Source organism: Apodemus sylvaticus, chromosome X, assembly GCF_947179515.1.
Source record: "Apodemus sylvaticus chromosome X, mApoSyl1.1, whole genome shotgun sequence".
Classification (NCBI taxonomy): Eukaryota; Metazoa; Chordata; class Mammalia; order Rodentia; family Muridae; genus Apodemus; species Apodemus sylvaticus.
Genome location: NC_067495.1, coordinates 10604122 through 10629072, shown reverse-complemented (window position 1 = coordinate 10629072; position 24951 = coordinate 10604122). Strand labels below are relative to the sequence as shown.

General features: G+C 38.4%; 1 protein-coding gene across 5 annotated transcripts in view; it reads right to left on the bottom strand.

The window, feature by feature from the left end:
• Positions 1-10964, bottom strand: part of Rpgr (retinitis pigmentosa GTPase regulator) — a 51344-nt gene extending 40380 nt beyond the window's left edge. For 3 of the 5 annotated variants that reach the window (XM_052171157.1, XM_052171158.1, XM_052171159.1), the window contains exons 1-7: positions 10737-10964; positions 7824-7949; positions 7021-7113; positions 6059-6121; positions 5018-5176; positions 3082-3231; positions 2374-2532 (exon numbers count right to left, since the gene is read on the bottom strand). In XM_052171157.1, coding sequence (XP_052027117.1) covers positions 2374-2532; positions 3082-3231; positions 5018-5176; positions 6059-6121; positions 7021-7113; positions 7824-7949; positions 10737-10878 — 892 coding nt within the window. In that variant the 5' untranslated portion in view covers positions 10879-10964. The remainder of the gene's footprint in view (positions 1-2373; positions 2533-3081; positions 3232-5017; positions 5177-6058; positions 6122-7020; positions 7114-7823; positions 7950-10736) is intronic. The other 2 variants (XM_052171156.1, XM_052171160.1) reach the window with 2 other exon arrangements.
• Positions 10965-24951: the final 13987 nt, after the last annotated feature.

Genomic DNA, 24951 nt, shown 5'->3' with positions numbered 1-24951 from the left:
ACCATAAAAGGAATTATTGTAATCATCAGGTAGGTTATATATAATCATTATATATAATTCAGAGAATGACCTAAAATGCATTTATAATTACATCAGTTTAGAAACTCTCACCTGATGTTAAACTATTTCCTTTCACTCCCACAAATTTTAAAAAAGAAAAATTTCATACACAGACACTCCCTTAGTTTTAAAAGTGGTTTAATAAAATTCTATTAAACACAAATTGTGAGCTGGAGGTAAAATAGATGCCTAGCATGCACAAGGCCACAGGTTCCACCTGTTCAACACAGCATGCATGTGCAAACAGACACACATGAACACACACAGACACACATGCACATGGTCACACATACATGAACATGTGCGCATGCACACAAGGCACACATACAGTATCAGAAAATTCTTTGAAGAAGAATTAAAATTTACAGTAGATATGCTAGGTATCTTCATAAGCAAATTTTCTTTACAATACAGGAGGGGAGAGACTTCCTCTATATTGCTGCTATACTGAAGTATAATGTCCTTCAGTATTTCAGTACATTTGAACTCATTTATCATCTAGAGATGGGAAGTACAAACCAGGATATATGATTGATTTAAAAGTTACTGATGAAACAATCTCACCAGTCAATATACTGAGAAACATAATGATCACAATACGTTCTTATGTGGAATCGCATAGAGAGGAGAGCAGGAATTCCCTACTAAAGTCAGAAGCAAAAGTTCTTATTGCTAGCTGCAGCCAGTGGGCAAGTTCCTTAGATCATCTTATGTTAAAACCTTAGCTAATAAATCCTACAAAAAAATCTATGAAGGTAAATTTTAAAATATTCAGTTGTGAAGATTTTTTTTGAAAAGTATCTAATTAGCTCCTGTGAGAATGAGAGCTACTGATGAACACATAATAATTCTCTCCAATAAGAATATTGGAAATATAACTATAAAACCCCTTAAAGAAACTACATTCATAACAAGGATATAAAGGCATATTGAGGCAATCGCAAGAGATTCTTATTTTAATATAGTATATCTCCTATTAGTAGGTTATACATAATATTGCCTGTTCTAAGTGAACTAATTTTATCTACACTTTTTATTTATCACAGTATTTTCTCCTGTACCTCCCAGTCAATCTTAGAGCCTACCACAGTCAGTCAGGAACTGGCTAGTAAAATTTTTCTCAGGCATTTCTAATTCTGGGTTGTTTCAGATTAAGCAATGACTATGTGTGCTCGTGCACCATACGCATGCAGTTGTCTCCAGGGGCCAGAAGAGTGTACTGGATACCCTGGAACTGGAGCTACAGGCTCCAGAGGCCCAATAAGGGTGCTCAGAATGGTACCCGGGTCCTCTGCAAGAACAGTAAGTGCTCTTAACCACTTAGCCATCTCTCCAGCCCTTATTAGTTTAATTTAAAAATCCATAATAAAAACATATTATCTAAATATGTTACTACAATGATGCTTAACAAACTTGAAGACAAGTATTTTGTTTTCATATTATAAGTTGCTAAGTATAATTTAACATATTGACGAGAAACCCAAAAAAACCTGACATATCACACTAAATAAGAAATTCACAAGCCAACCGACACTATTTTAAAGGTTTCAAATTTCTTTTTTACCTGTAATGTAAAACTTTACCACTTTTTAATTAATTATTATAACAGGAACAACAATATCAACCAACCAGATACCCCAGAGCAGCTCCCAGGGACTAAGCCATCAACCAAGGAGTACACATGGAAGGACCCACGGCTCCAGCTGCATATGTAGCAGAGGATGGCCTTATCTGGCACCAATGGGTCCTGTGAAGGCTTGATTCCCCAGAGTAGGGGGAACCTAGAGCAGTGAGGTGGGAGTGGGTGGGTGGGTAGGTGAGCACCCTCAAAGAAGCAGGGGGAGGTGGCCAAGGAGGACATGAGAATAGAAACACTGTACAGCCGACATGTATATATCTAAGAAAGTTTTCTCAGTTATATCTAAGAAAGTTTTCAAAAATACAGCATCATATGTATATATAACAATCCTACATTATACTTTAAAATCTCTTTAGAAGTTATAGTTCATGTCAAATACTCCTCTTTTTAGACTTACTTTATTATTTATGTGTTGTGTGTGGAGGTGCCCACTGAGACCAAAAGAGGGTGTTGGGTCCTTTAGAGCTGGAATTACACAGCCATTTGTGAGCTGCCCAATTCCAGTGCTGGAGTCCCAACTCAGGAGTCATGATAGAAGAACAAGTGCTCGTAGTTACTGGGCCGTCTCTCCAGCCCTAAGTCTTTGTATCTTGCCACAGCAAAAAGGATCATTAAAATGTCCTTAGCTACTACTTACTACAGGGACTAGAGCAGCATGATGCACACATACATACCTGTGAGAACCACGGTGTGCCCTCCACCACAGGCTACTTGAATCACCCGCTCAGGAATCCCAAGCACGCGCTGGGGTGATCTGTGATTGATCAACAGCTGACTGGGAAGGCCCAACTTTCCATTCTCAGGTTCTCCAAATGTGTACAGCTCCCCATCCACTGTTGAAGGAGAAGCACAATGATCAACCGGGACACAAACAGAAACAGAATACAGTTTCTGCCACATGTTCTCATGCTCCATAAAACCTTAGCCAGTAATTAAGAAAATCTGAGCTGTCCTAAGATGTCTGTCACTGCAAGGTAAAACAAACAAACAAAGAAACAAAAAGACTGGATTGTTTTCCTCTTTACTCCGTGGTTATTTTAATCTAGTACCCTTCGCAAAGAATTCATTACTACAAAGAATTAGAAAATCATACTTGTTTTTTCAGAAAACACAGCGAAGACTGACTACCTTACATTCACTATACCTTTGTGGCACACAGACACACAGACACACAGACACACAGACTTAGTATTCACTTTCTGAAAAGTTGGCATGTCAGAGAACATTTGAAATTATAAATTGTCAATACAAAAACAGAGAAATTGTTTTAATTAAAATATACATTATTTCAGTAGTTGAACATGTGAACTGTAAATAATTTTATTAGCAGTAATAACTGAGAAATGAGAGACAATATAATAAATCAAAAATGTTCATCTTACTTGTTACAAAAGCCGAATGGTAATATCCACAAGAGATCCATGCAATTGGCTTTCCAACAGTCACTTCATGAGGGATACATACATTACTTTTATTTTTTAAACCAATCTGCCCTTCAGAATTGTCGCCCCACATAAAAAGTTTTCCATCCTCTATAAAGAGAGAATAAGGGGAGAAAAGTCTTTAAAGGGCTAGCCAGGCGCTCAAGCTATACCATTTCTTATAGACTATCATTTGCCTTCTGGATTACATTTTTTAGTCTTATTTTATTCTTTATTAATATATATTAACTATAGAACCGTAGATATTTATGGAATGCAATATGATACTTCAAAATATATATATTTGTGTGTGTGTGTGTGTGTGTGTATAATGATCAAATCAGGGTTATTTGTACAGCATTATTCTTTCTTTGGGTTGAAAATGCTCAAAATCTTCTGTCAGTAACTTTGAAGAGCACAATACATCCAAGTGTAACAGCTCACATCTCTAATACCAGAGCTCAAGGGACTGTGACAAGAGGATTGCCATGAATTTAAAGCCAGTCAGAGCTATGTAATATATACCAAACCATACCAAACCAGCTAGGTTTACAAAGACTGCCTCAAAACAAACAAAAAGAAAAAAAAGTAATACACAATACAAAATTATTTTGTTCTTCCTTTGAAACTCTAACACAGTACTGGAAATGATATGTCATAAAAGTACCAAGACACTTACACTAGCTCATGACTTGGGAGTTTAATTTCTAATGTCATACATTCTAAGAGGATAAAAAGTAGAGAATGGTGCTAAATCATTTTAGTTACCATATTTTTCTCAAAAGTAAAAACGGGATGTCATTTCTTTTGTGTCCTTTGAATGTCCACACAGGAACAATACCTTCTTCTAGGTAGCCTGGCTGCCACCAAGCTGAGAGACAACAGAGAGCACTTACACATCTCCAGGTGGGAAGAGCGACTTCCCAGCTTGAAAACCTTGCTCCTGAGACCTGCTAGACACATGATGACGCTCACTATTCTTTTGTTAATTTAAAGACTGTATATCTGAAATACAGCTTCGCTAGCTTCAGAAAATGAGATATATTAGCATATAGCAACTTAACATATTAACTTATGTACTTTTAGGTGAGGTTTCAGTGTTGTGAATAGTTATGCTAAATAAAGGATAAGCATTTTAGGGATTATCAATACTTGTATTGGTTTTGGAAACAGCATCTTACTATGTAGCACAGGCTAGCCATGAAGTCATGATCATACCTCTGACCTTGAAGTTAAAGAAATTAACACTGCAATAATATCCAGCAACTTCTTTCAGTGAGTTAAAAAGTGGATCCTCAAGATGATTTAATAATAAGCCAAAATTAAAACAGGAAATAAAAACTGAAGAAATAAGACTGAATAGTAAATTATTATAGTTGATGAATTAAACAGAACTCTGGTTTTCCCAGTGGCCAAAAGCAACACCAGATCTGTAGGGAATCTCCTACTTGGAAGAAAGCTGAAAGCCAGCAGCTTCCTGAGGTCATATGGATCTGAATTTGCAAGACAAGTTCTCATAAACACTTTAGAAAAGGAGAACACAGGAATGTAATGACCATTACAACCCACACTTTAACAACATACATCCCAACTGATTTCAATCAATATTGCTGGTAACTTTAGATAATGCCTCAAGTATACCTTTCAGAATATGTAATGATGATAGCACTTAATAATATCTAAAAGAATAATGGCTAGCTAGTAGAGCTGAGAACTTATTTATCAATCACCTTCTACATATGTATCTCCCTCTCAACATATACATACAGCTCTCACATTCCATTTTTAGTCTTTTGGATGTACATAGAATGGATGCTGTCATGCATTTACTGAGTTGGTGCATCCTGTTTGAAAGAAAAGATGTGTCTAGCCAGAAACACAAGCACGTCTTACTCACCAGTTAGAGCAGCTGATGTGTTCGCACCAGCAGAGAGCTGTTTAATGGTATCACTGGGTGTGAAGAAGTCAATTTGATGAAAGGTGTCTCTGTCATCAGTGTCACCAAGCCCCAACTGGCCTTCATTGTTTCCACCGGCGGCATATACACCACCAGTATCTGTACATAGGAATGAAATATTAATTAGCACTACAGTCACCCTGCTTCTGAGACATGCTACTAAACAGCAGATATCTCCTGTATTAACAGTTAAAAAACATATAAGGAAAGGTAAGAGAGGTATAGAGAGGCTACAGCAAAGAGAACAGCTAGGAGACAGAAGTAAACGGGAGGACATGGAGCAGGAGAGACTAGTAAATACAGCACTGCTAACTCCTCAGCAGCACGTGGGAAGAATATTATACTCTCGTCCACTGAACTGTCCTCAAACATGTATTAGAAATCAAGTATTGGGGTGCTTGGCATGAGAGAACCTAAAAGCAGAAATAAGTTATAGAGATATGTGCTGGCCTGCTGCTTGGCACTACTGTGCTTCTTTAGACTTTATCTAATCTCCATCAATACTGCAGTTCCATAATTACTGTAGCTTTATGACAGAGACTGAAATCAGAATACTGTTAGCCCAACTTTTGTTCTTTTTGGAAATTGTTTTGACTAGTGTATGTCTCTCCTTTGATTTTCTACAGAAATTTATGAATCACTTCATCAAGTTCTAGATACACTATACCGCCTAGTGAGATTTTGATTAAAAATGGAGATGACTACTATCTGTAGATTTCCCTATGGCTTCCATGAAACGTCTGTCACAAAGAAGAAAGAGCAAGAACCAGGAGGAAGCAACACACTAATGCTCCCCTTGATCTTTAGGTACTCAGCACTTCTTTGTATATGCGCAAAGGCAAACGCCCGTACTAAACACCTACATCGTTTATTCTACCTACCATCAAAGTATCACACATATCAATTTTACAAAGCCACAAATACTACTAACGACCTCAGTTCTCAAGGCTGGATAGAAGTTGTACAGAAGGAATACTGTACCTGTTGAAACTATGGTATGGTTCCTTCCACAGGCAGCAAGTTTCACCTTTTCAGGCTTAAGAGCTAGACATGAGAGTATGACAATTACAATGTTTTATGGATATGAAAATGATAAATAATCCAGGTCAAATGATAAGTAACTGGTAAAACTGAGATTCCTTCATTTATTGTACTTCTAGGGATAGAACCCAGAGCTTTGAGGATACTAAGCACTCAGAAACTTAGCTATATCTGTAACTCCACAATCGAAATTTAAAACCTATATATGTGATTCTAAATCAGTGTTAACAACTGTTCTAGGTTTATCTATGGCAAACAGTGATTCATTGAGTCAAAGGTAGGGCAAGGACATCTAATAAAAAGAACTATAGGTAATTAATACATCAAGGTCTAGTACATTCTACTGTGTTGCTTCTCACAAACTGTCATACTCCACAAAGGCCCTAAGATTAATAATCACAGGCACACACTTGGGTTCAGGTTGTTCATCTACATATTTTTAAAAATTTACAAAAATCTCCTAATTAACTGGATGACTAAGTATCTCTATGTTCACAGACCTCATAGTCCGCAGTAATGTTCTATTAGGTATTTGTAAGGCCATGGTGTTTAGTAGTCTGTGTCTAGCTAAATGCGTTCTAACCATAACATTAACAGTCTAATAATAATGTACATAAATAGCATTGGTTATGATAAGTTCACACCAACATTTAAAGCTGAAATTGAAATTTGGGCCCTGAAGATAAAGAATACTGTTCTGACCATACCCACAGCACTCTCCACTGCCTACTAAACCTAGGTGCTAATAATATTCAAGTAAATCTTACAAAATAAAAACATTAAAGGTAGTTCATTTATGATATTAAAGAATCAAAGAAACAGTACTAAAGTTACTTGTAATCTGGAAGATATTTTTAAAAAAATTTATAAATAATATAATATAAAGAAGAAAAGACCCAAACCTTTGATACATGTTGGCTTGCTGATAGCAGATTTTGATCCTAATCCTAACTGACCCCAGTTGTTACTGCCGAACATGTACAGTTTATTATTTCCTAGTAGGAGGGAAAAAGAAATAACAAATTAAAGCAATCCTCACATAGATAATAAGAAATGAATGAATCACAAGGAAATAAAAATATATATACTTAAAATTTTAAAGAACAAAAAATAAGAGTGGGTTATCTTATCTCTGTATGAATACATTCAATTCAGTATAGCAGTTTTATGATTTTATATTAATAAATTTCTATTGTAATGAAATAGATCACAAGAAAGGTATGCATGTAGAAAAAACATTTAACTATACAAAAGTAGTTTAAAGGTGAAAAAAAACCCTTTTGAATCAATTTATAAAGAATTCTCTGACAAGTATAAAGCCACATTCTATATACTTATATATTTAACACATGATAGAGTCTCTTCTCTACATATATAATAACAGTAACATTTAAATTATTTTTAAAGTCAAAATATAGTCAAACAAAATATTAGATCATCACATTCTTTGGGCTTCCTGGGTTTCAAATCAGTGATTGCTTTTAGACATAAAACAAATATACTAGAGGCAATAGAAAAACATCAGACTTTTAAAATGTATCTTTCTGTGTTCAAGCAGGTTACTTTACCCTTTTATGTTTGAGCTGGCTTTGTTAAGTGTAAAAGTTCCTAACATTAAGCAGAAAATAATTGTATTAAATACGACACTAATAATATTTAGGTTTCTCTAAGAATCACTGTCTCCGTTTAAGATTATAATACTAACCTGTAACAATAGCAGTGTGTTCATCTCCACATGAAAGACATATGGGTATGTCATTTTTAAACCAGAATTTGCTAGGAATATTTTCAGCGAATTTAGTTTTTCCAAACGTAAACACAGCACCTGTATCTACAAATGTAAGACAGTTTTTACTTCACAACTTGAACTATGATGTCTGTTATTAAAACATTTTCAATCACACTCGTATAAACATTTTCTCCCCCAACAACTTTCACTCTGTCTGAACACTGTTTGAGCCTTCATTCTTTCACCTTAATTCAGTCCTAATCCCTGGACTTCATTTTAGTTTCATCTATGACATCTGATAATTTGAATATGTGCTATTCATTATGTGATACGAAGTAAATATATGCAATGACAAGGAAAGTACCATCCATTACTAATTGTTCTGCTGTCACTCGATGGACAGCCAATTCCTGAATGAGCTGATACAATATGCGCCTTCTACTCACTCTGGTTATGACCCCACAGTCTGGTCCCTGACTGAGGACATTTTTCCCACCCTCAGAACCAAAACAGTATTGCATGTTTTCCTTAATACCATATCACAGGGAATTCGTGGGTAGGGTCTAAGTGAGTTTGGAATTTCTTTACTCCTTCCAAGAACTGCCAGTGTTTGCATGCAAGGAAGTAATGCTACTACAAATGCAGAACTCTTACTGACAATGCTTGGGATTATGCATTAAAGCTAGGTGCTGAGCAGATATAAGCATATTATTACATACTATTTCACTTGCACTATGGGAAGCCATATATGACTTTAAAAGTCAATTATAGACCACAATCAGAGTATGAGCACCTACATGAGAATGAACAGACTCTCAGAAATTTGGTACACAGCATGAGATAAGGGAAAGAAAATGTTTTAAAGTGGAAGGGTAATCATGTATTCAAATTCTTTTTTTGTTTCTTTTTTATCGAATATATCCTTCATTTACATTTCAAATGTTATTCCCTTTCCTGGTTTCCCCCTCCCAGAAATTCTTAATCTATTACTTAAGACGATACTCAATGGGTTACTTTACTAAACCTTAACTTCCTCCTTTTATCACTATGGTTATTATCAAATGATATTTAAATACCAATACACCTTATATATCTTGAATCTAACACAGGAACAAACAGGTTTGCTGTACACAATGCATTTACAATATTGCAAGCACAGGGTTGTACTAATCTCTCTTTTATGCATAAATAATGTAGTACAGAATCTACAATCTCCAACATATTAGCTTATGGCTACCTCTGTAAAGTCCTATTACAAACATTGGAAATTACTTGTTTCTCAGAATCCTGCAATGAATAGAGGCTATATGCAATTAATTATGCTTTACACAGCAATCTTTCGAATTAAATCACTGCCAAAATATTTATTTGCTCAACTGTTTAACTGATAATGTAGGTTTTCCCTTGCTTCTTATACCCATGGCACAAGATGCCCCTCTAATAAGTATCAGTTACACTGAAGTTTGGGCTAAGTTTCAAACAGAAAACTTCCCTTCTACACTATTTATCACTGTACCACCGTTTTCACATCACTAGAATACTGGGTAGGAAATGAAACCCAGCTTTCAATACTTTCAGTGTGAAAGACTGCATATTACCCAGGTTATAACATGGAAACACTGATCCAAGTTACGGATCCTGCCATGGAGACTGGAGATGGATGCTGAGATTTAACATTCTTAAACTGCCATTGTCTGATCTGAGGAATATTCACGGACTTGGACAAGTACCATTTTCAAAAGACTAAATAGTCATTAACATTTCCAAGTAACTATTCGAACACACACACAAACATACCACACCACCTTCAAAAAGAAAGCCACACCCAGTTTTGGGGAAATCTCCAGAGAAAGCATACTGAATGGAAATATTAATAATATATATCAATGTGCAAGGGACTAAACCACTCTTGAGAACTACTATGAGTCAAGACATTACAACTCAGTAACTGAGCCTTGGGAGGCAAGGACCTTGAAATGATTCCAGGCTTCCCTACAAGGAATTAATTAACTGTTTTTATTCTGGATCCCCAGAATGTCTCTCCAGACATTCCCCAACCCAAAACCCAAGGTTAGGTGGCTCCTTTCTGTCCTCTGCCATCTAATGCCAAGCATATTGTAACTTTTTCTTGTACCCTCACTAAGGTATGAGCTTCAGGTGGTGCAGAATCAAATTCTGCTTGAGTCAAGACCACAGCAGAAAGTGCAATATATATATATATTTAAATGTCTAATTCTACCCTAATATAGTGGCTATTTTTCATGTTAGTAATAGCACATTAGAGTATATGTGAAAATCAATTCAGTGGATTATGACCACCATTTTAACTGAACAACTCTACATTCCAAACGGTTATAATAAATGCGGCTTCAGGAAATGTCTACCTGGGCTACCCGTTACGGAAGCCGTATGGAGTCATAATTTTAAAAGACTTAACGACAGTCTTAAATTCACCGAAGGGCCTTCTTCCTTTATCCAGTTCGTTTCTTCCATTCTTTTTAACCTTTCATTCTGTGTTCCACTCGTTACTGAATTCTGTACCTAATTGGGTTCTGGGGACATCCCACATGCTCAAGTGTTTAGAGACCCTGGAATGCTTAGCGAGACAATAATGGCTGCCGCCGCCGCCGTCGCCGTCGCCGCCGCCAAGAAAAGTCTCATAGAAAGTTTATAAATAGCACACACAGGGTCCCTCATGTCCTCGGACCCTGTCCCTTCCTCCGGTCCAACAAAGATTATTTATTCCCAAACGCAAATCTAAGGCTGTTGACTCAGGCTCAGATCGTGGCCTGTACCCCAACATGGCCGACCCGGAGGCGGGGCCTGGCCTCCCGCCCGCCCGCGGACCCTCCCTCCAGGCCTGCCGCCACGACTGGGGGCGCGACTCACCGGGCACCAGTGACTCAGGTTCTGCCATGCCCAAAACTGCGAACGGAACCTGTGCCTGCTTCGGAAAGACAGCAGGGGCGACTCTATTGGGCCTAAGGTACTGCCCTAGCCCCCGGGGCCCCCATCGCGACCCTCTTGGCATCGACCACTACTGCGCTCCCGGAAGTCAACAAACAGACGCTAGGGGCAACGGAGGCGGAGTCTTGCTGGGCGGGGCAAAAGGCGGTTGGAAGGAGAGACTATGAAGCGATGTCAATATGGCGCAAGCGCAGATGCCGTGGTCGAGGCGGTCGGTGACTGCGCGCCCTCTAGAGGTCGTGATTGGAAGCGGCCACGCTGCAAGCTGCGAGGTGTTGGGAGCGCATCTACTTCTGAAGGGATCCTGGCCATGCAGCGCCCTAGAGGGGATGATGACAACATCATGTCTCACATAGCCCTAACTTCTGTGACACATGCAAACGTCAACGCACAGCTTTGACAACACACTAACAGTAACAATCTGTAACAGAGCAAGGCACTAGGTGTTTTACATCCCAAATGTCATTTGTAGTCCTAGAAACAAAACAAATATACTAAATGCACATTAGATCGTTATGAATAAATGATCATAATGCATGCTATTACAATCATGCAAGTAGAATAATGTCATTGCTGTTTGCAGATATGCCAATTATACATAGGAAGAGAAGCCCAGTTCAGGTTGTTTAGCCTGAGGTCTAAACAAACTTCCTGCATCTCCTATAAAAGGAAAAGGCCAATATATCTAAAATTTAATCTGAAATATTATATTTTTCTGGATAAACCTTGGTTTCCCATCCACAACAGTTGGCCACAATAAAAAAAATAGGAAAAAAAATCTTTCAGGATAAGTACATTTGTATACCTGAGGTCTTCGGGTCTCAATCAATTGCAACTGGATTTAAGGCTTCCAGAACTAGAGAGCATTACCTACACTTACTCAAGGCACATTTATTATGAAGGCAAGAGGGATTCAAATCATTTGTGTACAAACTAAAATTGGGGAAGACATACTATTAAACAAGCTTGGCAAGGATGGACCTGGGGGTGGGGATCTAAGAAAGACCAAAGCTTGTCTGATGGAGACATAGGCAGTGTAAGGACTGAAGACAAAGAAGCCAAAAGGAAATAGAGAAGTCTGGAAATAGCTAATTGCATGCAAAGACTCATAAAGTGATTGGTTCCTCCCAGGACCTTAATGAGGCTGCTTCGAGGTGAGATGATATGTTGATAGAATCTGACGTTTTATCCTAAAGACTATGGGGAACCATGCAGAAACTTTAAGCACAGAAGTGATAGGAAAGAACCAGTTATGTATGTTCTTGAAGTGATTCTGCCTGTCCTGGCTGCTTTGCTGACAGGCAATTTGAGGAGTGAGAGGCAATTCAAAGGCTATTACAGGTATTTAGGTACAAAAGTGGTCAGGCTGCCTGAAGTCCAGTGTTTTGGCACACAGGAAATGGGGTCTAGTTGTCAACTCCTGGAAAATGCTGGACTATTGAATAACTTACATCAGCAGAAAGGAACAAAAAAGGCAGTTTAACTTATTTTGAGGAGGACTTGATACTCATGTTTAAAGGCTCATAACAATCATGATGAGAAAAATCAGAATATTTAAAGACCTTCTTTGTTTATACTGTTATTTCATTGACTTTCAAAAATAAATGTCAGATTATAAGTTGGTGCTGAGCAATTCCATGCTGATTTCTCACTTAAGTAACTAGGAAAGGGTAATGCCATTTACAGAGATGGTGCTATGCAAGGAGCAGAGGAGGTTAGAGTTAGGTCAGGGAGGGAATGGAGAAGATATTGAGCTCAGCCCTTAAACACATAGGAAAATCAGGTGCAGTTGCCGAGCAGAGCAAGCAATTGATGAGCAGAAGTTCCAGATGGAGCCAGACAATTATGGAACGCCTGGATGAACACGATCAGGACAGTCTCCAGAACAGGTGAAAGAAGGAAAGGAAAGGCCAATGGAATCTAAGGTGGATCATGAAGAATGGCAAAATATGATATCCTAGCAATGGATTATAAGGAGAGGGGGGAGGGAGGGAGAGGGAGAGGGAAAAGGAGAGAGAGGGGGGGAGGGAGGGACTGTAAAATGCTGCACCAAACAAGAGTGTAGTCAAATTGTCTACATATTGTGTATAGATTAAATGACACCTAATTATCTTCTGAAGTTAGAAACATGGTGATCATTCTCTGTGTTAAAAGAGAGCAGTTGGTGGGACAATGAAAGAATAAGCAATATTGGAACCGGAAGGTGGAGAAGCTGAGGGAAAAGCATCCCCTAGGGCATCAACATTTGAGACAGTAAGTGCAGAAGGACAGAGGGAGAGAGGAAGTAGCATTTGAGCAGGGAAGAGAGGTGGAAGGAGGGCTTCTGTGAAAGTAAGAAATGCATGATCTTACTGGGAGGTCAAATTGAATAGATGGGGAGAGAATCCTTCTTCAGAAAAGTAATGGACTAGAAAGCCTGGGAGACAGCAAGGTCTTGCATCTAGAGACTATGGTGGAGGGGCTGGCATTAGCTCAGAGACACAGCTTTCTAGCATATAAGAAGAGAAGAAGAAAGCTTTCCTTACAGTATAGTATTGATACCTATCTAATATTTATAATCTAGGGGTGCCACATACACATAGCTATGATGGTACCTTAGATCATTCATATTATATAAAATCTGTTAATATGCTCTATCTCAGAAAATTTCTTAGAGATACGAGGTAATGAATGTCAAGCTTCTATCTTAGAGCCCAGTATAAAGTAGTACTTAATACTGTTAGGTATTAGTAACAAAACAAAGTTGGCTATGGTCACTGTACTGGAAGGCAAAATCCAGGCTATCTGTGCCACAATGGAAATAGCACTTGCATCTTGGCAACAGCTCCAAAGTTTCATTTGTATTCATACAACATGCCTAGCAAGGGCTCCATGGCTTCACTGGGTCACATGGGTGCCTGTGCTACTGATGGAGGTGTAAGTATGTTTTAGCTGCATTTTAAGCAAAACCTCCTTGGTCACCACATGAAGGCAAGAGAGTAGGACTAGAAATTCTGTGTTTGAGATCATAAGAGATGTGTTTTACTACTTTTGTGTGCATTCCAAGGGGACTGGAAAATAAGGGACAGCCACTGGCCCTTCAAAGACAATAAGGACCTGTCCCACAATCCCGACAGTCACTTTTCTCATGTCAGAGAGAGTGAAGTGTCTAAGTCCCAGCTTTCCAAACTGTGGTTTGTACTATCTATCCTATGGGGTCATGAAACTCAATATGGAGGCAAACAAAATGTTTGCCAACAGTGAAAGGTTTTGGAACACATAATGACCAAAAGGAAAATTTAGAATCAAATGTGTAATGAGCTGAGGGCTTTCTGGCTGTCAATCACCTGTACTGTCTCCTGTGACCTTACTATAGCCTCACTCCTAAACACAGGGCCTGCGCACTTTAAAATGTGTGTGCTTTCATGCCATGCAGTGCCAACAAACTGCTGCCATTCTTCAGCTTAGAGGCATTGTTAAATGTTTAGTGTACATACAGGAACATGATGCTTTAATTCCTTAAAAAAAACCCTTTTTATATTTTCTTAGTGTCATTTCTCAGCTAGTAAGCATCAAATTGTTAAATGTTTGGATTATGTTGCCTTAGAATATTTGATTTTTAAAAATCACTATTTTAATTCCAGACCAAAATTTCATTTTTAAAGTCATTAAATGAATTTTGGTGTGGGATTAGGACAGATTTTTTTCCAAGAATTTTTCAAATGGTCTTAAGATATTTCAACTGTCTTTGAACTGTTAATGCAAATTAGCACTCTTGGAATTGGAGATTCTAAAATCAAAATATTGATTAATTTAAAAAAAAATTGAAGATGCCATGTCCTGAAGTATGAACTGTTAGGTCAAAAAGGAATTCTTTATGTAAAAATAAATGAGCAAGGTTATTTTTACTAGGATGGAAATTTGCACGCTTTTTAAAATAAATGGTAAAAACGAATCTCTGCTCTTAGGTTTATTCATGTCATAAAAGAATTATACTCCCTTCTGATGTGCACGCAACCAAAACCTCAGATAATCCTTGGGAAATTGTGTTGATTCTCATGACTTTTACATATCTGGAAAAAAAAAGTAGAATTCTTGGCTATTGACTATATTATATCTAGCTGGGAGTAATTTCGGAGGACATTTGTGACGACTAAAAATAAAAGCATGTATGAACAAGGAAGACATTTGATGAACAGTGTTTACTTCCTTAACTCCGTTTCTTACTTGCCAGCATTGAAGCTCTGATAGAATTCTGCACTAAACCCATCTGGTCCTGGGCTTTTTTGGTTGGGAGATTCTTAATGACTGCTTCTATTTCTTTCGGGGTTATGGGACTGTTTAGATGGTGTCCTAGTCAGGGTTTCTGTTCCTGCACAAACATGACCAAGAGCAAGTTGGGGAGGAAAGGGTTTATTGAGCTTATACTTCCATATTGCAGTTCATCACTAAAGGAAGTCAGGACTGGAACTCAAACAGGTCAGGAAGCAGGAGCTGATGCAGAGGCCATGAAGGGATGTTTCTTACTGGCTTGCTTCCCCTGCTCTCTTATAGAACCCAAGACTACCAGTCCAGGGGTGGTACCACCCACAAGGGGCCCTCCCACCTTGTTCACTAATTGAGAAAATGCCCCACAGCTGGATCTCATGGAGGCACTTACCCAACTAAAGCTCCTTTCTCTGTGATAACTCCAACCTGTGTCAAGTTGACACACAAAACCAGCCAGTACAGATGGTTTATCTGATCCTGATTTAACTTTGGTATTTGGTATCTGTTAAGAAAATTGTCCATTTTACTCATATTCCAGTTTTGTTGAGTATAGGCTTTTGTAGTAGCATCTAAAGATTTATTGAATTTCCTCAGTTTCTGTTGTTATATCTCCCTTTTCATTTCTGATTTTGTTAATTTTTATACTGTCTCTGTGCCCTCTGGTTAGTCTGGTTTATCTATCTTGTTGATTTTCTCAAAGAACGATCTCCTGGTTTTCTTGATTCTTTGTATAGTTCTTTTTGTTTCATTTGGTTGATTTCAGCCCTGAGTTTGATTATATCCTGCCATCTACTCCTCTTGGGTGTCTTTGCTTCTTATTTTTTTCTAGAGTTTCCAGGTGTACTGTCAAACTACTAGTGTATGATGTGTCCAGTTTCATTTTAGAGGAACTCAGAGCTGAGTTTTCCTCTTAACACTGCTTTCATTGTGTCCCATAAGTTTGGGTATGCTGTGCCTTCATTTTCATTAAATTCTAAAAAGTCTTTGATTTTTTCCTTACTTCTTCCTTGACCAAAGTATCATTGAGTAGAGCATTGTTCAGTCTCCATGTGTATGTGACCTTTCTGTTGTTTTTGTTGCTATTAAAGAACAGCCTTAATCCATGGTGATCTGATAGGATCAATATTCCTGTATCTGTTGAGGCCTGTTTTGTGACCAATTATATGGTCAGTTTTGGAGAAAGTACCATGAGGTGCTGAGAAGAAGGTATATTCTTTTGTTTTAGGATGAAATGTTCTGTAGATACATGTTATATCCATTTGGTCCATAACTTCTGTTAGTTTCACCGTGTCCCTGTTTATTTTCTGTTTCCATGATCTGTCCATTGATGGGAGTATGGTGTTGAAGTCTCCCAATGTTATTTTGTGAGGTGCAATGTGTGCTTTGAGCTTTAGTAAAGTTTCTTTTATGAATGTGGGTGCCCTTGCATTTGGAACATAGATGTTCAGAATTGAGAGTTCTTTTTGGTAGATTTTTCCTTTGATGAATATGAAGTGTCCTTCCTTATCCTTTTTGATTACTGTTGGTTGAAAGTTGATTTTATTCAATATTAGAATGGCTACTCCAGCTTGTTTCTTGAGACCATTTTCTTGGAAAATTGTTTTCTAGCCCTTTACTTTGAGGTAGTGTCTGTCTTTGACAGTGACATGTGTTTCCTATATGCAGCAACAATGCTGGGTCCTGTTTACATATCCATTCTATTAGTCTATGTCTTTTTTTACTGAGGAATTGAGTCCGTTGATGATTAGAGATATTAAGGAATAGTGATTGCTGCTTCTTTTTATTTTTATTTTATGTTTGTGTGGATATCTTCTTTTGGGTATATTGAAAGAAGGTTACTTTCTTCTTTTTTCTAGGGTGTAATTTCCCTCCTTGTGGTGGCATTTTCCATCTATTATTCTTTGTAGGAATGGTTTTGTGGAAAGATATTGTGTAAATTTGGTTTCATCATGGAATATCTTGGTTTCTCCATCTATGGTAATTGAGAGTTTTGCTGGCTATAGTAGCCTGGACTGGCATTTGTGTTCTCTTAGGGTCTGTATGACACCTCCCCATCATCTTCTAGCTTTCATAGTATGTAGTAAGAAGTCTGGTGTCATTCTGTTAGGTTTACCTTTACATGTTACTTGACCTTTTTCCCTTACTGCTTTTAATATTCTTTCTTTGTTTAGTACATTTGGTGTATTGATTATTATGTGATGGGAAGAATTTCTGCTCTGGTCCAGTCTGTTTGGAATTCTGTAGGCTTCTTGTATGTTCAGGGGCATCTCTTTCCTTAGGTTAGGGAAGTTTTCTTTTATTATTTTGTCCTCTATTATCGTTATAAGATGTGATTTTAAATCAGAGTCTTGCTTTTCTGGTTTGTTGGGAAAACCATGGCTCACTATGGTTGGAGAACTGGGTTCTGATGATGCCAAGTAGCCTTGCTTTCTGTTGTTTATATTCTTGCTCTTGGTTATCTCTGGTGTTAGCTGGTTTTGCTGTCTCTGACTGTGGCTTGTCCCTCCTGAAAACCTGTGTGTCAGTAGTCCTGGGAGACCAATTCTCTCAGGGATAAATTTGGGTATGGAGAGCTGTGGCACAGGGTTATCTCTGGGATTCAGATGGAAACCAGAAGGATCCTACACCTCGCTGTTCCTTGGTTCCTATGTCCAGAGGGCTCTGGGCGGGTCCCTCGGAGCAGAAGTGGTGGTCTTTGCTGTGCTCACAAGCTTGTCAGCACTCCTGGGATACCAGATCTCTCCCAAAGGTATTTGGATATCTAAGTTGTATTCCTTAAATGCAAAAGAAGGCTTTTGTTTTCAGTATGTTTTCTTATTCATACTGTAACTCTTTTTCTTTTTAATGAAGAATTGAGACCATTTTGAGACAGGTTGATATCTCTTCTTGTGTTTGTTGATTCCTGTTATTTTGCTATTAATGGAGTTTGGTGTGTGTGTGTGTGTGTGTGTGTGTGTGCAAGCTTCTCCTCTTTTGATTTGTTAATCTGTAATTATTTATTCCTTGTGCTTTCTTGAGTATAGTTAACCTGGAGGGAGGTGATTGGAGAATGGATGGAGAGAAGAAGGTTTATGGGACATATGGGGAGGGGGGATCCGGGAAAGGGGAAATCATTTGGAATGTAAACAAAGAATATAGAAAATAAAAATATTAAAAAAAAAGATTGGAGTTTTTCTTAGAACACCTTCTGTAGGGCTGGACTTGTAGACAGATATTGCTATGATTTGTTTTTTTTTTTTTTGAATGCCATTTTTTCACCATCTTTTGTGATTGAAACTTTTGCTGGGTATAATAGTCTGGGATGTCATCTGTGGTTCCTTAGAGTCCGTAGTATATCTTCCCAGGACCTTTTGACTTTAAGAATCTTCCTTGAGAATTCAGATGTCATTCTAATAGGTCTGTTTATATGTTACTTGGGCTTTTTTTCCTTGCACCTCTTAATACTCTTTCTTTTTATCTGTATGCTTAGTATTTTGATTATTTTTTATGTGCCAAAAGGACTTTCTTTTCTGCTCCAATCTATTTGGTGTTCTGTATGCTTCTTGTACCTTCGTAGACATCTCCTTCTTTAGGTGAGTAAAATTTTCTTCTAAGATTTTGTTGAAAGCATTTATTTTTGTAATTTTGACATAGGTTTCTTCCCCTTCCTCTATTCCAATTATTCTTAGATTTGATCTTTTCATAATGTCCCAGATTTCCTGGACATTTTGAGCCAGGGTTTTTTTATATTTAACATTTTCTTTGCCTAAGGTATTCATTTCTTCTATTATGTCTTAAATGTCTGAGATTCACTTATATTCTGCTGGTAAGGCTTGCCTCTGAGGTACCTGTTTGAGTTTCTACAGGTTTCATTCCCAGGTTTCCTTCTGTTTAAGATTTCTTTATTGATTCTATTTCCACTTTCAGGTCTTAAACAGTTTTTATTCATTTCCCCCTCTGTGTTTTCATAGATTTCTTCAAGGAATTTATTTATGTCTTCTTCAATAAAAACTATCATTTCTAAAGACTATTTTAAGGTCTTATTTTTGTGCATCAGCTATGTCATAATATTCTAAGCCTACTATGGTAGGGTTGCTGAACTCTACAGGAGTCATATTATTCTGTCTGTTATTGATTTTGTTTTTACTCTGGCATCTGGGATTGGGAAGATACTACACCAGCTTTTGTTTTTGTTAGATGAGAATTTCTTCCTTGATTTCTATTGCCCTTTCTGGTTCTTAGGGAAGTGTGGTGCCTATGTAGGCACTGAGCATTCTGGGTCAAATATATTTCTAGGTGTTGGGAGCTAACAATAATATGTGCGGCACATGTACCTTGACAGGAACTACCAGGTATGGAATTGGATTTAAGACCTTCTCAACAATAAGGAAATCATGCTCGGTACTGGAAACCTAACTAAACCAACTACCCAGGGCTAGTAACATCATTCAACTTGGAGGAAAACTTACAGTTAGCATGTTATTAAACCAGCATAATCCTTAATTACATTCTAAATATTTGTAGTTATACGCACAGATAAGTACCATCCTCATCCCTCACTCTAGAGAGAATATATTCCATATTGTATGGATGCATCACCGGTCAATTAAAACACCTATGGCTTACAGGAAAGGGTATACTAGAGCATATATACTGGGACATCTGGGAAATAGAAAAATTCTGGGATAGAGCCATATATAGGAGATTCACCCAGGATGATGTGATGAGACAGACACATGGTAGCTGAGCACAGGTAACCAGTCACATGGCAGAATATAGGTTAAAAGAAGAGCCTGACTATATGCCCAAGATATTTGTAAATATATTTTAGTCTGAGTCTTATTTCTGGGAGGAAGAACCAGATCTAACTTCTTCTCACCAAGGAAACTTCTCTTTGCAACAGATGAGAAAACTGAAGAAAATCACAACCAATCAAAGTGTGAAATTGTGAAGGCCAGCCTAAAGGACAAATACAAAACAACACTTGCACCTGAGGCTCAGGAAATATTGTGAAACAGAGGGCAAAAAGATTGTAAAGACCCTAGAATCAGGGGAGTTGCTAGGAGATGTTGTCACCTAGCAATGTCAGAAACTACACACATAAACTCTTACCAGCATGACTGACTAGCCATGAATTGAACAAGGACAACAGATACGCCAACGTAGACAAGAGAAAGGTTAGGAGGCCTCAACCCTAGATAAAGACAATGAAAGTGTGCTTAGAGAAGAAGAAATAGTACTCCCCAAAGAACAACACACCCATTAATTATCCACCACCAAATGGTCAGCCCTGAAAACATAAATTTAAGTAAATTTAGACAGACTGAGCAGGCTATGTTTAGGGATATATATATATAGGTATAACACAAGTGTATATAACAACAATTAATGAAAAAAGAGGCTATGAATGTGCCAGAAAGCAAGGAGGGGATATGGGGGGGTTTGGATAGGGAGAGGGGAAATAATGTAATTATATTATAATTTCAAAAATAAATGAAATAAGTTTTGAAAAAGAAAGAGAAGGCAGCTAGGATTTAGTGAGCTACGACCCCAGAGGGGACATCTTGCCCTTTTCTTTTGTATTTGATATAATATTTATCTTTAATTTGAATATAAGCCATTTAATAACTTTTTTAAAATGTAGATTCTGATTCCACACATCTAAAGTAGGTGCTTTTGAGAACTCATGTAGGTAATTTTGAGTTTGCAAGGGGATTATTGATGAAGTTAGTTTAACCACATTGGAAAATAATTCATAGAACTAAGGAAAATTGCAAAGATAATATGTATCCAAAGAGACATACACGAAAATCCTCATCATGGTATTTATCCTAGTAAAAATGTGGAAACAACAGGCTAGGTTGAGATAAGTGTCTTCCAGAGGCCATTGTGTTAAAGCTTACATGTCAGCTTTAACTACTATCAGGAGTTGGTGGAAACTTCAGGATGTAAGGCCTTGTAGCATGAAGCTAGTTTATTTGGAATGTGTCATTGAATGTTTTGGGGGGTCCTTGGTCTCTCCTTGGCCATCTCTGGAGCAGTTTCCTCTGCCACATGGTCCTGCTATGATAAGAAGAAGCACGGAGCCATGCCACAGCTTCATATGTAATAGTCAACCAGAAGTAGACTGAATCATCTAAAATTATAAGTGAAAACATTTCTTCCATATAAGCTTCTTATGTCAGATATTTTGGCATGGTAACAGAAAACTCACTAACATAACAATTTTTGCATCAGTAAAGGAATATGGATAGACTTTATTTACATAGCAGAATATTAGATAGTGGTTAAAATTTTTTAAAAAATCTAGCTCTTCTCTCATAAGCAGGAAGAATTGCAAAGTTAATAAACACATTACAAAATGTTGTACATCATATGATATATAAAAATTATCTAAATGGCTAAGGAGATAACGCAGTGGTTAAAAGCACTTGCTGGGTTCTTAGAGGACCAGAGTTATTTTAGTTAAGGTTACTACTCGGTGATGGAACACGATGACAAAAGCAAGTTGGGGAGGAAAGGATGCATTTGGCTTACACTTCTTTTTATTTTCCTGGAATTTTTTATTAGATATTTTCTTTATTTACATTTCAAGGGTTATCTCCTTTCCTCGTTTCCCCTTCCAAAAATCCCCTATCCCATCCCCTCTCTCCCTGCTTACTAACTCACCCACTCCTGCTTCCCTGTCCTAGTATTCCCCTACACTGGGGCTTTGAGCCTTCACGGGATCAAGGGCCTCTCCTCTCCTTAATGTCCAACAAGGCCATTCTCTGCTGCATATGCAGCTGGAGCCATGGGTCCCTCCATGTGCACTCTTTGGTTGGTGGTTTATTCCCTGGGAGCTCTGGGGGGTACTGGGTGGTTCATATTGTTGTTCCTCCTATGGGTTGCAAACCCCTTCAGCTCCTTGGGTCCTTTCTCTAGCTTTTCTATTGGAGACCCTGTGCTCAGTCCAATGGTTGGCTGCGAGCATCTACCTCTGTATTTGTCAGGCACTGGCAGAACCTCTTAGGAGACAGCTATACTAGGCTCCTGTCAGCAAGCACTTCTTGGCATCCACAATAGTGTCGGGGTTTGGTGACTGTATATGGGATGGATCCCATGTGGGGAAGTCTCTGGATGGTCTTTCCTTCAGTTTCTGCTCCACACTTTTTCTCTGTATCTCCTCCCATGGGTATTTTGTCCTTCTAAGAAGGACCGAAGCACCCACACTTCAGTCTTCCTTCTCCTGGAGCATCATTTGGTCTGTGAATTGTATTCTGAGCTATTGGGCTAATATCTATTTATCAGTGAGTGCATACCATGTGTGTTCTTTTGTGATTGGGTTACCTCACTCATGATGATATTTTCTAGTTCTATCCATTTTCCTAAGAATTTCATGAATTCATCATTTTTAATAGCTGGGTAGTACTCCATTGTGTAAATGTACCACTTTTTCTGTATCCATTCTTCTGTTGAAGGACATCTGAGTTCTTTCCAGCTTCTGGATATTATAAATAAGGCTGCTATGAACATAGTGGAGTATGTGTCCTTATCACATGTTGGAGCATCTTCTGGGTATATGCCCAGGAGTGGTATAGCTGGGTCCTCAGATATAACTATGTCCAATTTTCTGAGGAACGGCCAAATTGATGTCCGAAGTGGTTGTACCAGTTTGCAATCCTACCAGCAATGGAGGAATGCTCCTCTTTCTCCTCATCCTCACCAGCATCTTCTGTCACCTGAGTTTTTGATCTTAGCCAATCTGACTGGTGTGAGTGCAATCTCAAGGGTTGTTTTGATTTGCATTTCCCTGATACTAAGGATGTTGAACATTTCCTTAGGTACTTCTCAGCAATTTGTTATTCCTCGGTTGAGAATTCTTTGTTTAGTGCTATACCCCATTTTTACTAGGGTTATTTGGTTCTCTGGAGTCTAACTTCTTTTTTTTTTTTTTAAAGATAGGCTTTTCATTTTTTTTTATTAGATATATTCTTTATTTACATTTCAAATGCTGTCGCCTTTCCTGGTTTCCCCCCTGAAAATCCCATAACCCATCTCCCCCCCCCCCCTGTTCCCCAATCAACCCTCCCTTGTTCTGGTATTTCCCTACACTGCAGTATCTAGCCTTTCCAGTACCAAGAGCCTCTCCTCCGTTTGATGTCCAACAAGACCATCCTCTGCTGCCTTTGCATCTGGAGCCATGGGTAACTCCATGTGTATTCTTTGGTAGTACCCCTGGGAGCTCTGGGGGTACTAGGTGGCTCATATTGTTGTTCCTCCTATGGTGCTGCAAACAACTTCAGCTCCCTGGGTCCTTTCTCTACGTCCTCCATTGGGGGACCCTGTGTTCAGTTTAATGGCTGGCTGAGAGTGTCCCCCTCTGTATTTGTCATGCACTAGCAGAGACCCCAGGTGACAGCTATATCAGGCTCGGTCAGCAAGCACTTGTGGGCATTCACAATAGTGTCTGAGTTTTGTAGCTGTATATGGAATGGATCCCTAGGTGGAGCAGTCTGTGGATGGTCTTTCCCTCAGACTCTGCTCCACACTTTGTTTCTGTATCTCCTTCTGTGGGTATTGCTCCCCCTTCTATGCAGGGCCAGAGAATCCATACTTTTTTCTTCCTTCTTCTTGAGCTTCATTTGATCTGTGTCTTGTGTCTTGTGTCTTGTGTCTTGTGTCTTGTGTCTTGGGTATTCCAAGCTTCTGGGCTAATATCCACTTATCAGTGAGTGCATACCATGTGTGTTGTTTTGTGATTGGGTTACCTCACTCAGGATAATATTTTCCAGTTGCACCCATTTGCCTAAGAGTTTCATGAATTCATTGTTCTTAATAGCTGAGCAGTATTCCATTGTGTAAATATATGACATATTTTGTATCCATTCCTCCATTGAGGGACATCTGAGTTCTTTCCAGCTTCTGACTATTATAAATAAGGCTGCTATGAACATAGTGAAGTATGTGTCCTTATTGCATGCCTGGGAATCCTCTGGGTATATGGCCAGGAGTGATATAGCAGGGTCCTCTGGTAGTATTATGCCCAGTCACTTCCGAAAGATCCTGCTATACCACTCCTGGGCATATACCCAGAGGATTCCCCAGCATGTAATAAGGATATATGCTCCACTATGTTCATAGCAGCCTTATTTATAATAGCCAGAAGCTGGAAAGAACCCAGGTATCCCTCAACAGAAGAATGGATGCAAAAAATGTGGTATATATACACAATGGAGTACTATTCAGCCATTAGAAACAAAGAATTCATGATATTCTTAGGCAACTGGATGGAGCTGGAGAACATCATACTAAGTGAGGTAACCCAGTCTCAAAAGATCAATCATGGTATGCACTCACTTAAGTGGATATTAGCCTGGAAAACTGGAATACCCAAAACATAATCCACACATCAAATGAGGTACAAGAAGAACAGAGGAGTGGCCCCTAGTTCTGGAAAGACTCAGTGAAGCAGTATAAGACAAAACCAGAACAGGGAAGTGGGAAGGGATGGGTGGAAGAACAGAGGGAGGGAAGGGGGCTTATGTGACTCTTGGGAAGTGGGGGACCAGAAAAGGGGAAATCATTTGAAATGTAAATAAAAAATATATCGGATAAAACTTTTTTTAAAGAAAAGTTCTAAACACTTTTATTTTGTATTCACATACTGAAGATTTAATTCTATTTCAAATAAACTGCATCACTACTCTGCCTCTGGATGTATATTAAGAAGTCTGTTTTGTTACAGATTTCCTGTGTTTGTACTTCTCTTGAGTGTTTATTTGCTCTGCTGCAAATCAGCAATAAAGCTCAGCAAGGAAGCAACAGCAAAAATGTAACCCAAACCAGCCCAGAAAGGCTCACAGCTAGTCTTAGCACTGGGGGGGGGGGGGGAATCAGTAGGTAGATCTGTGAGGTGGAGGTCAGCCTG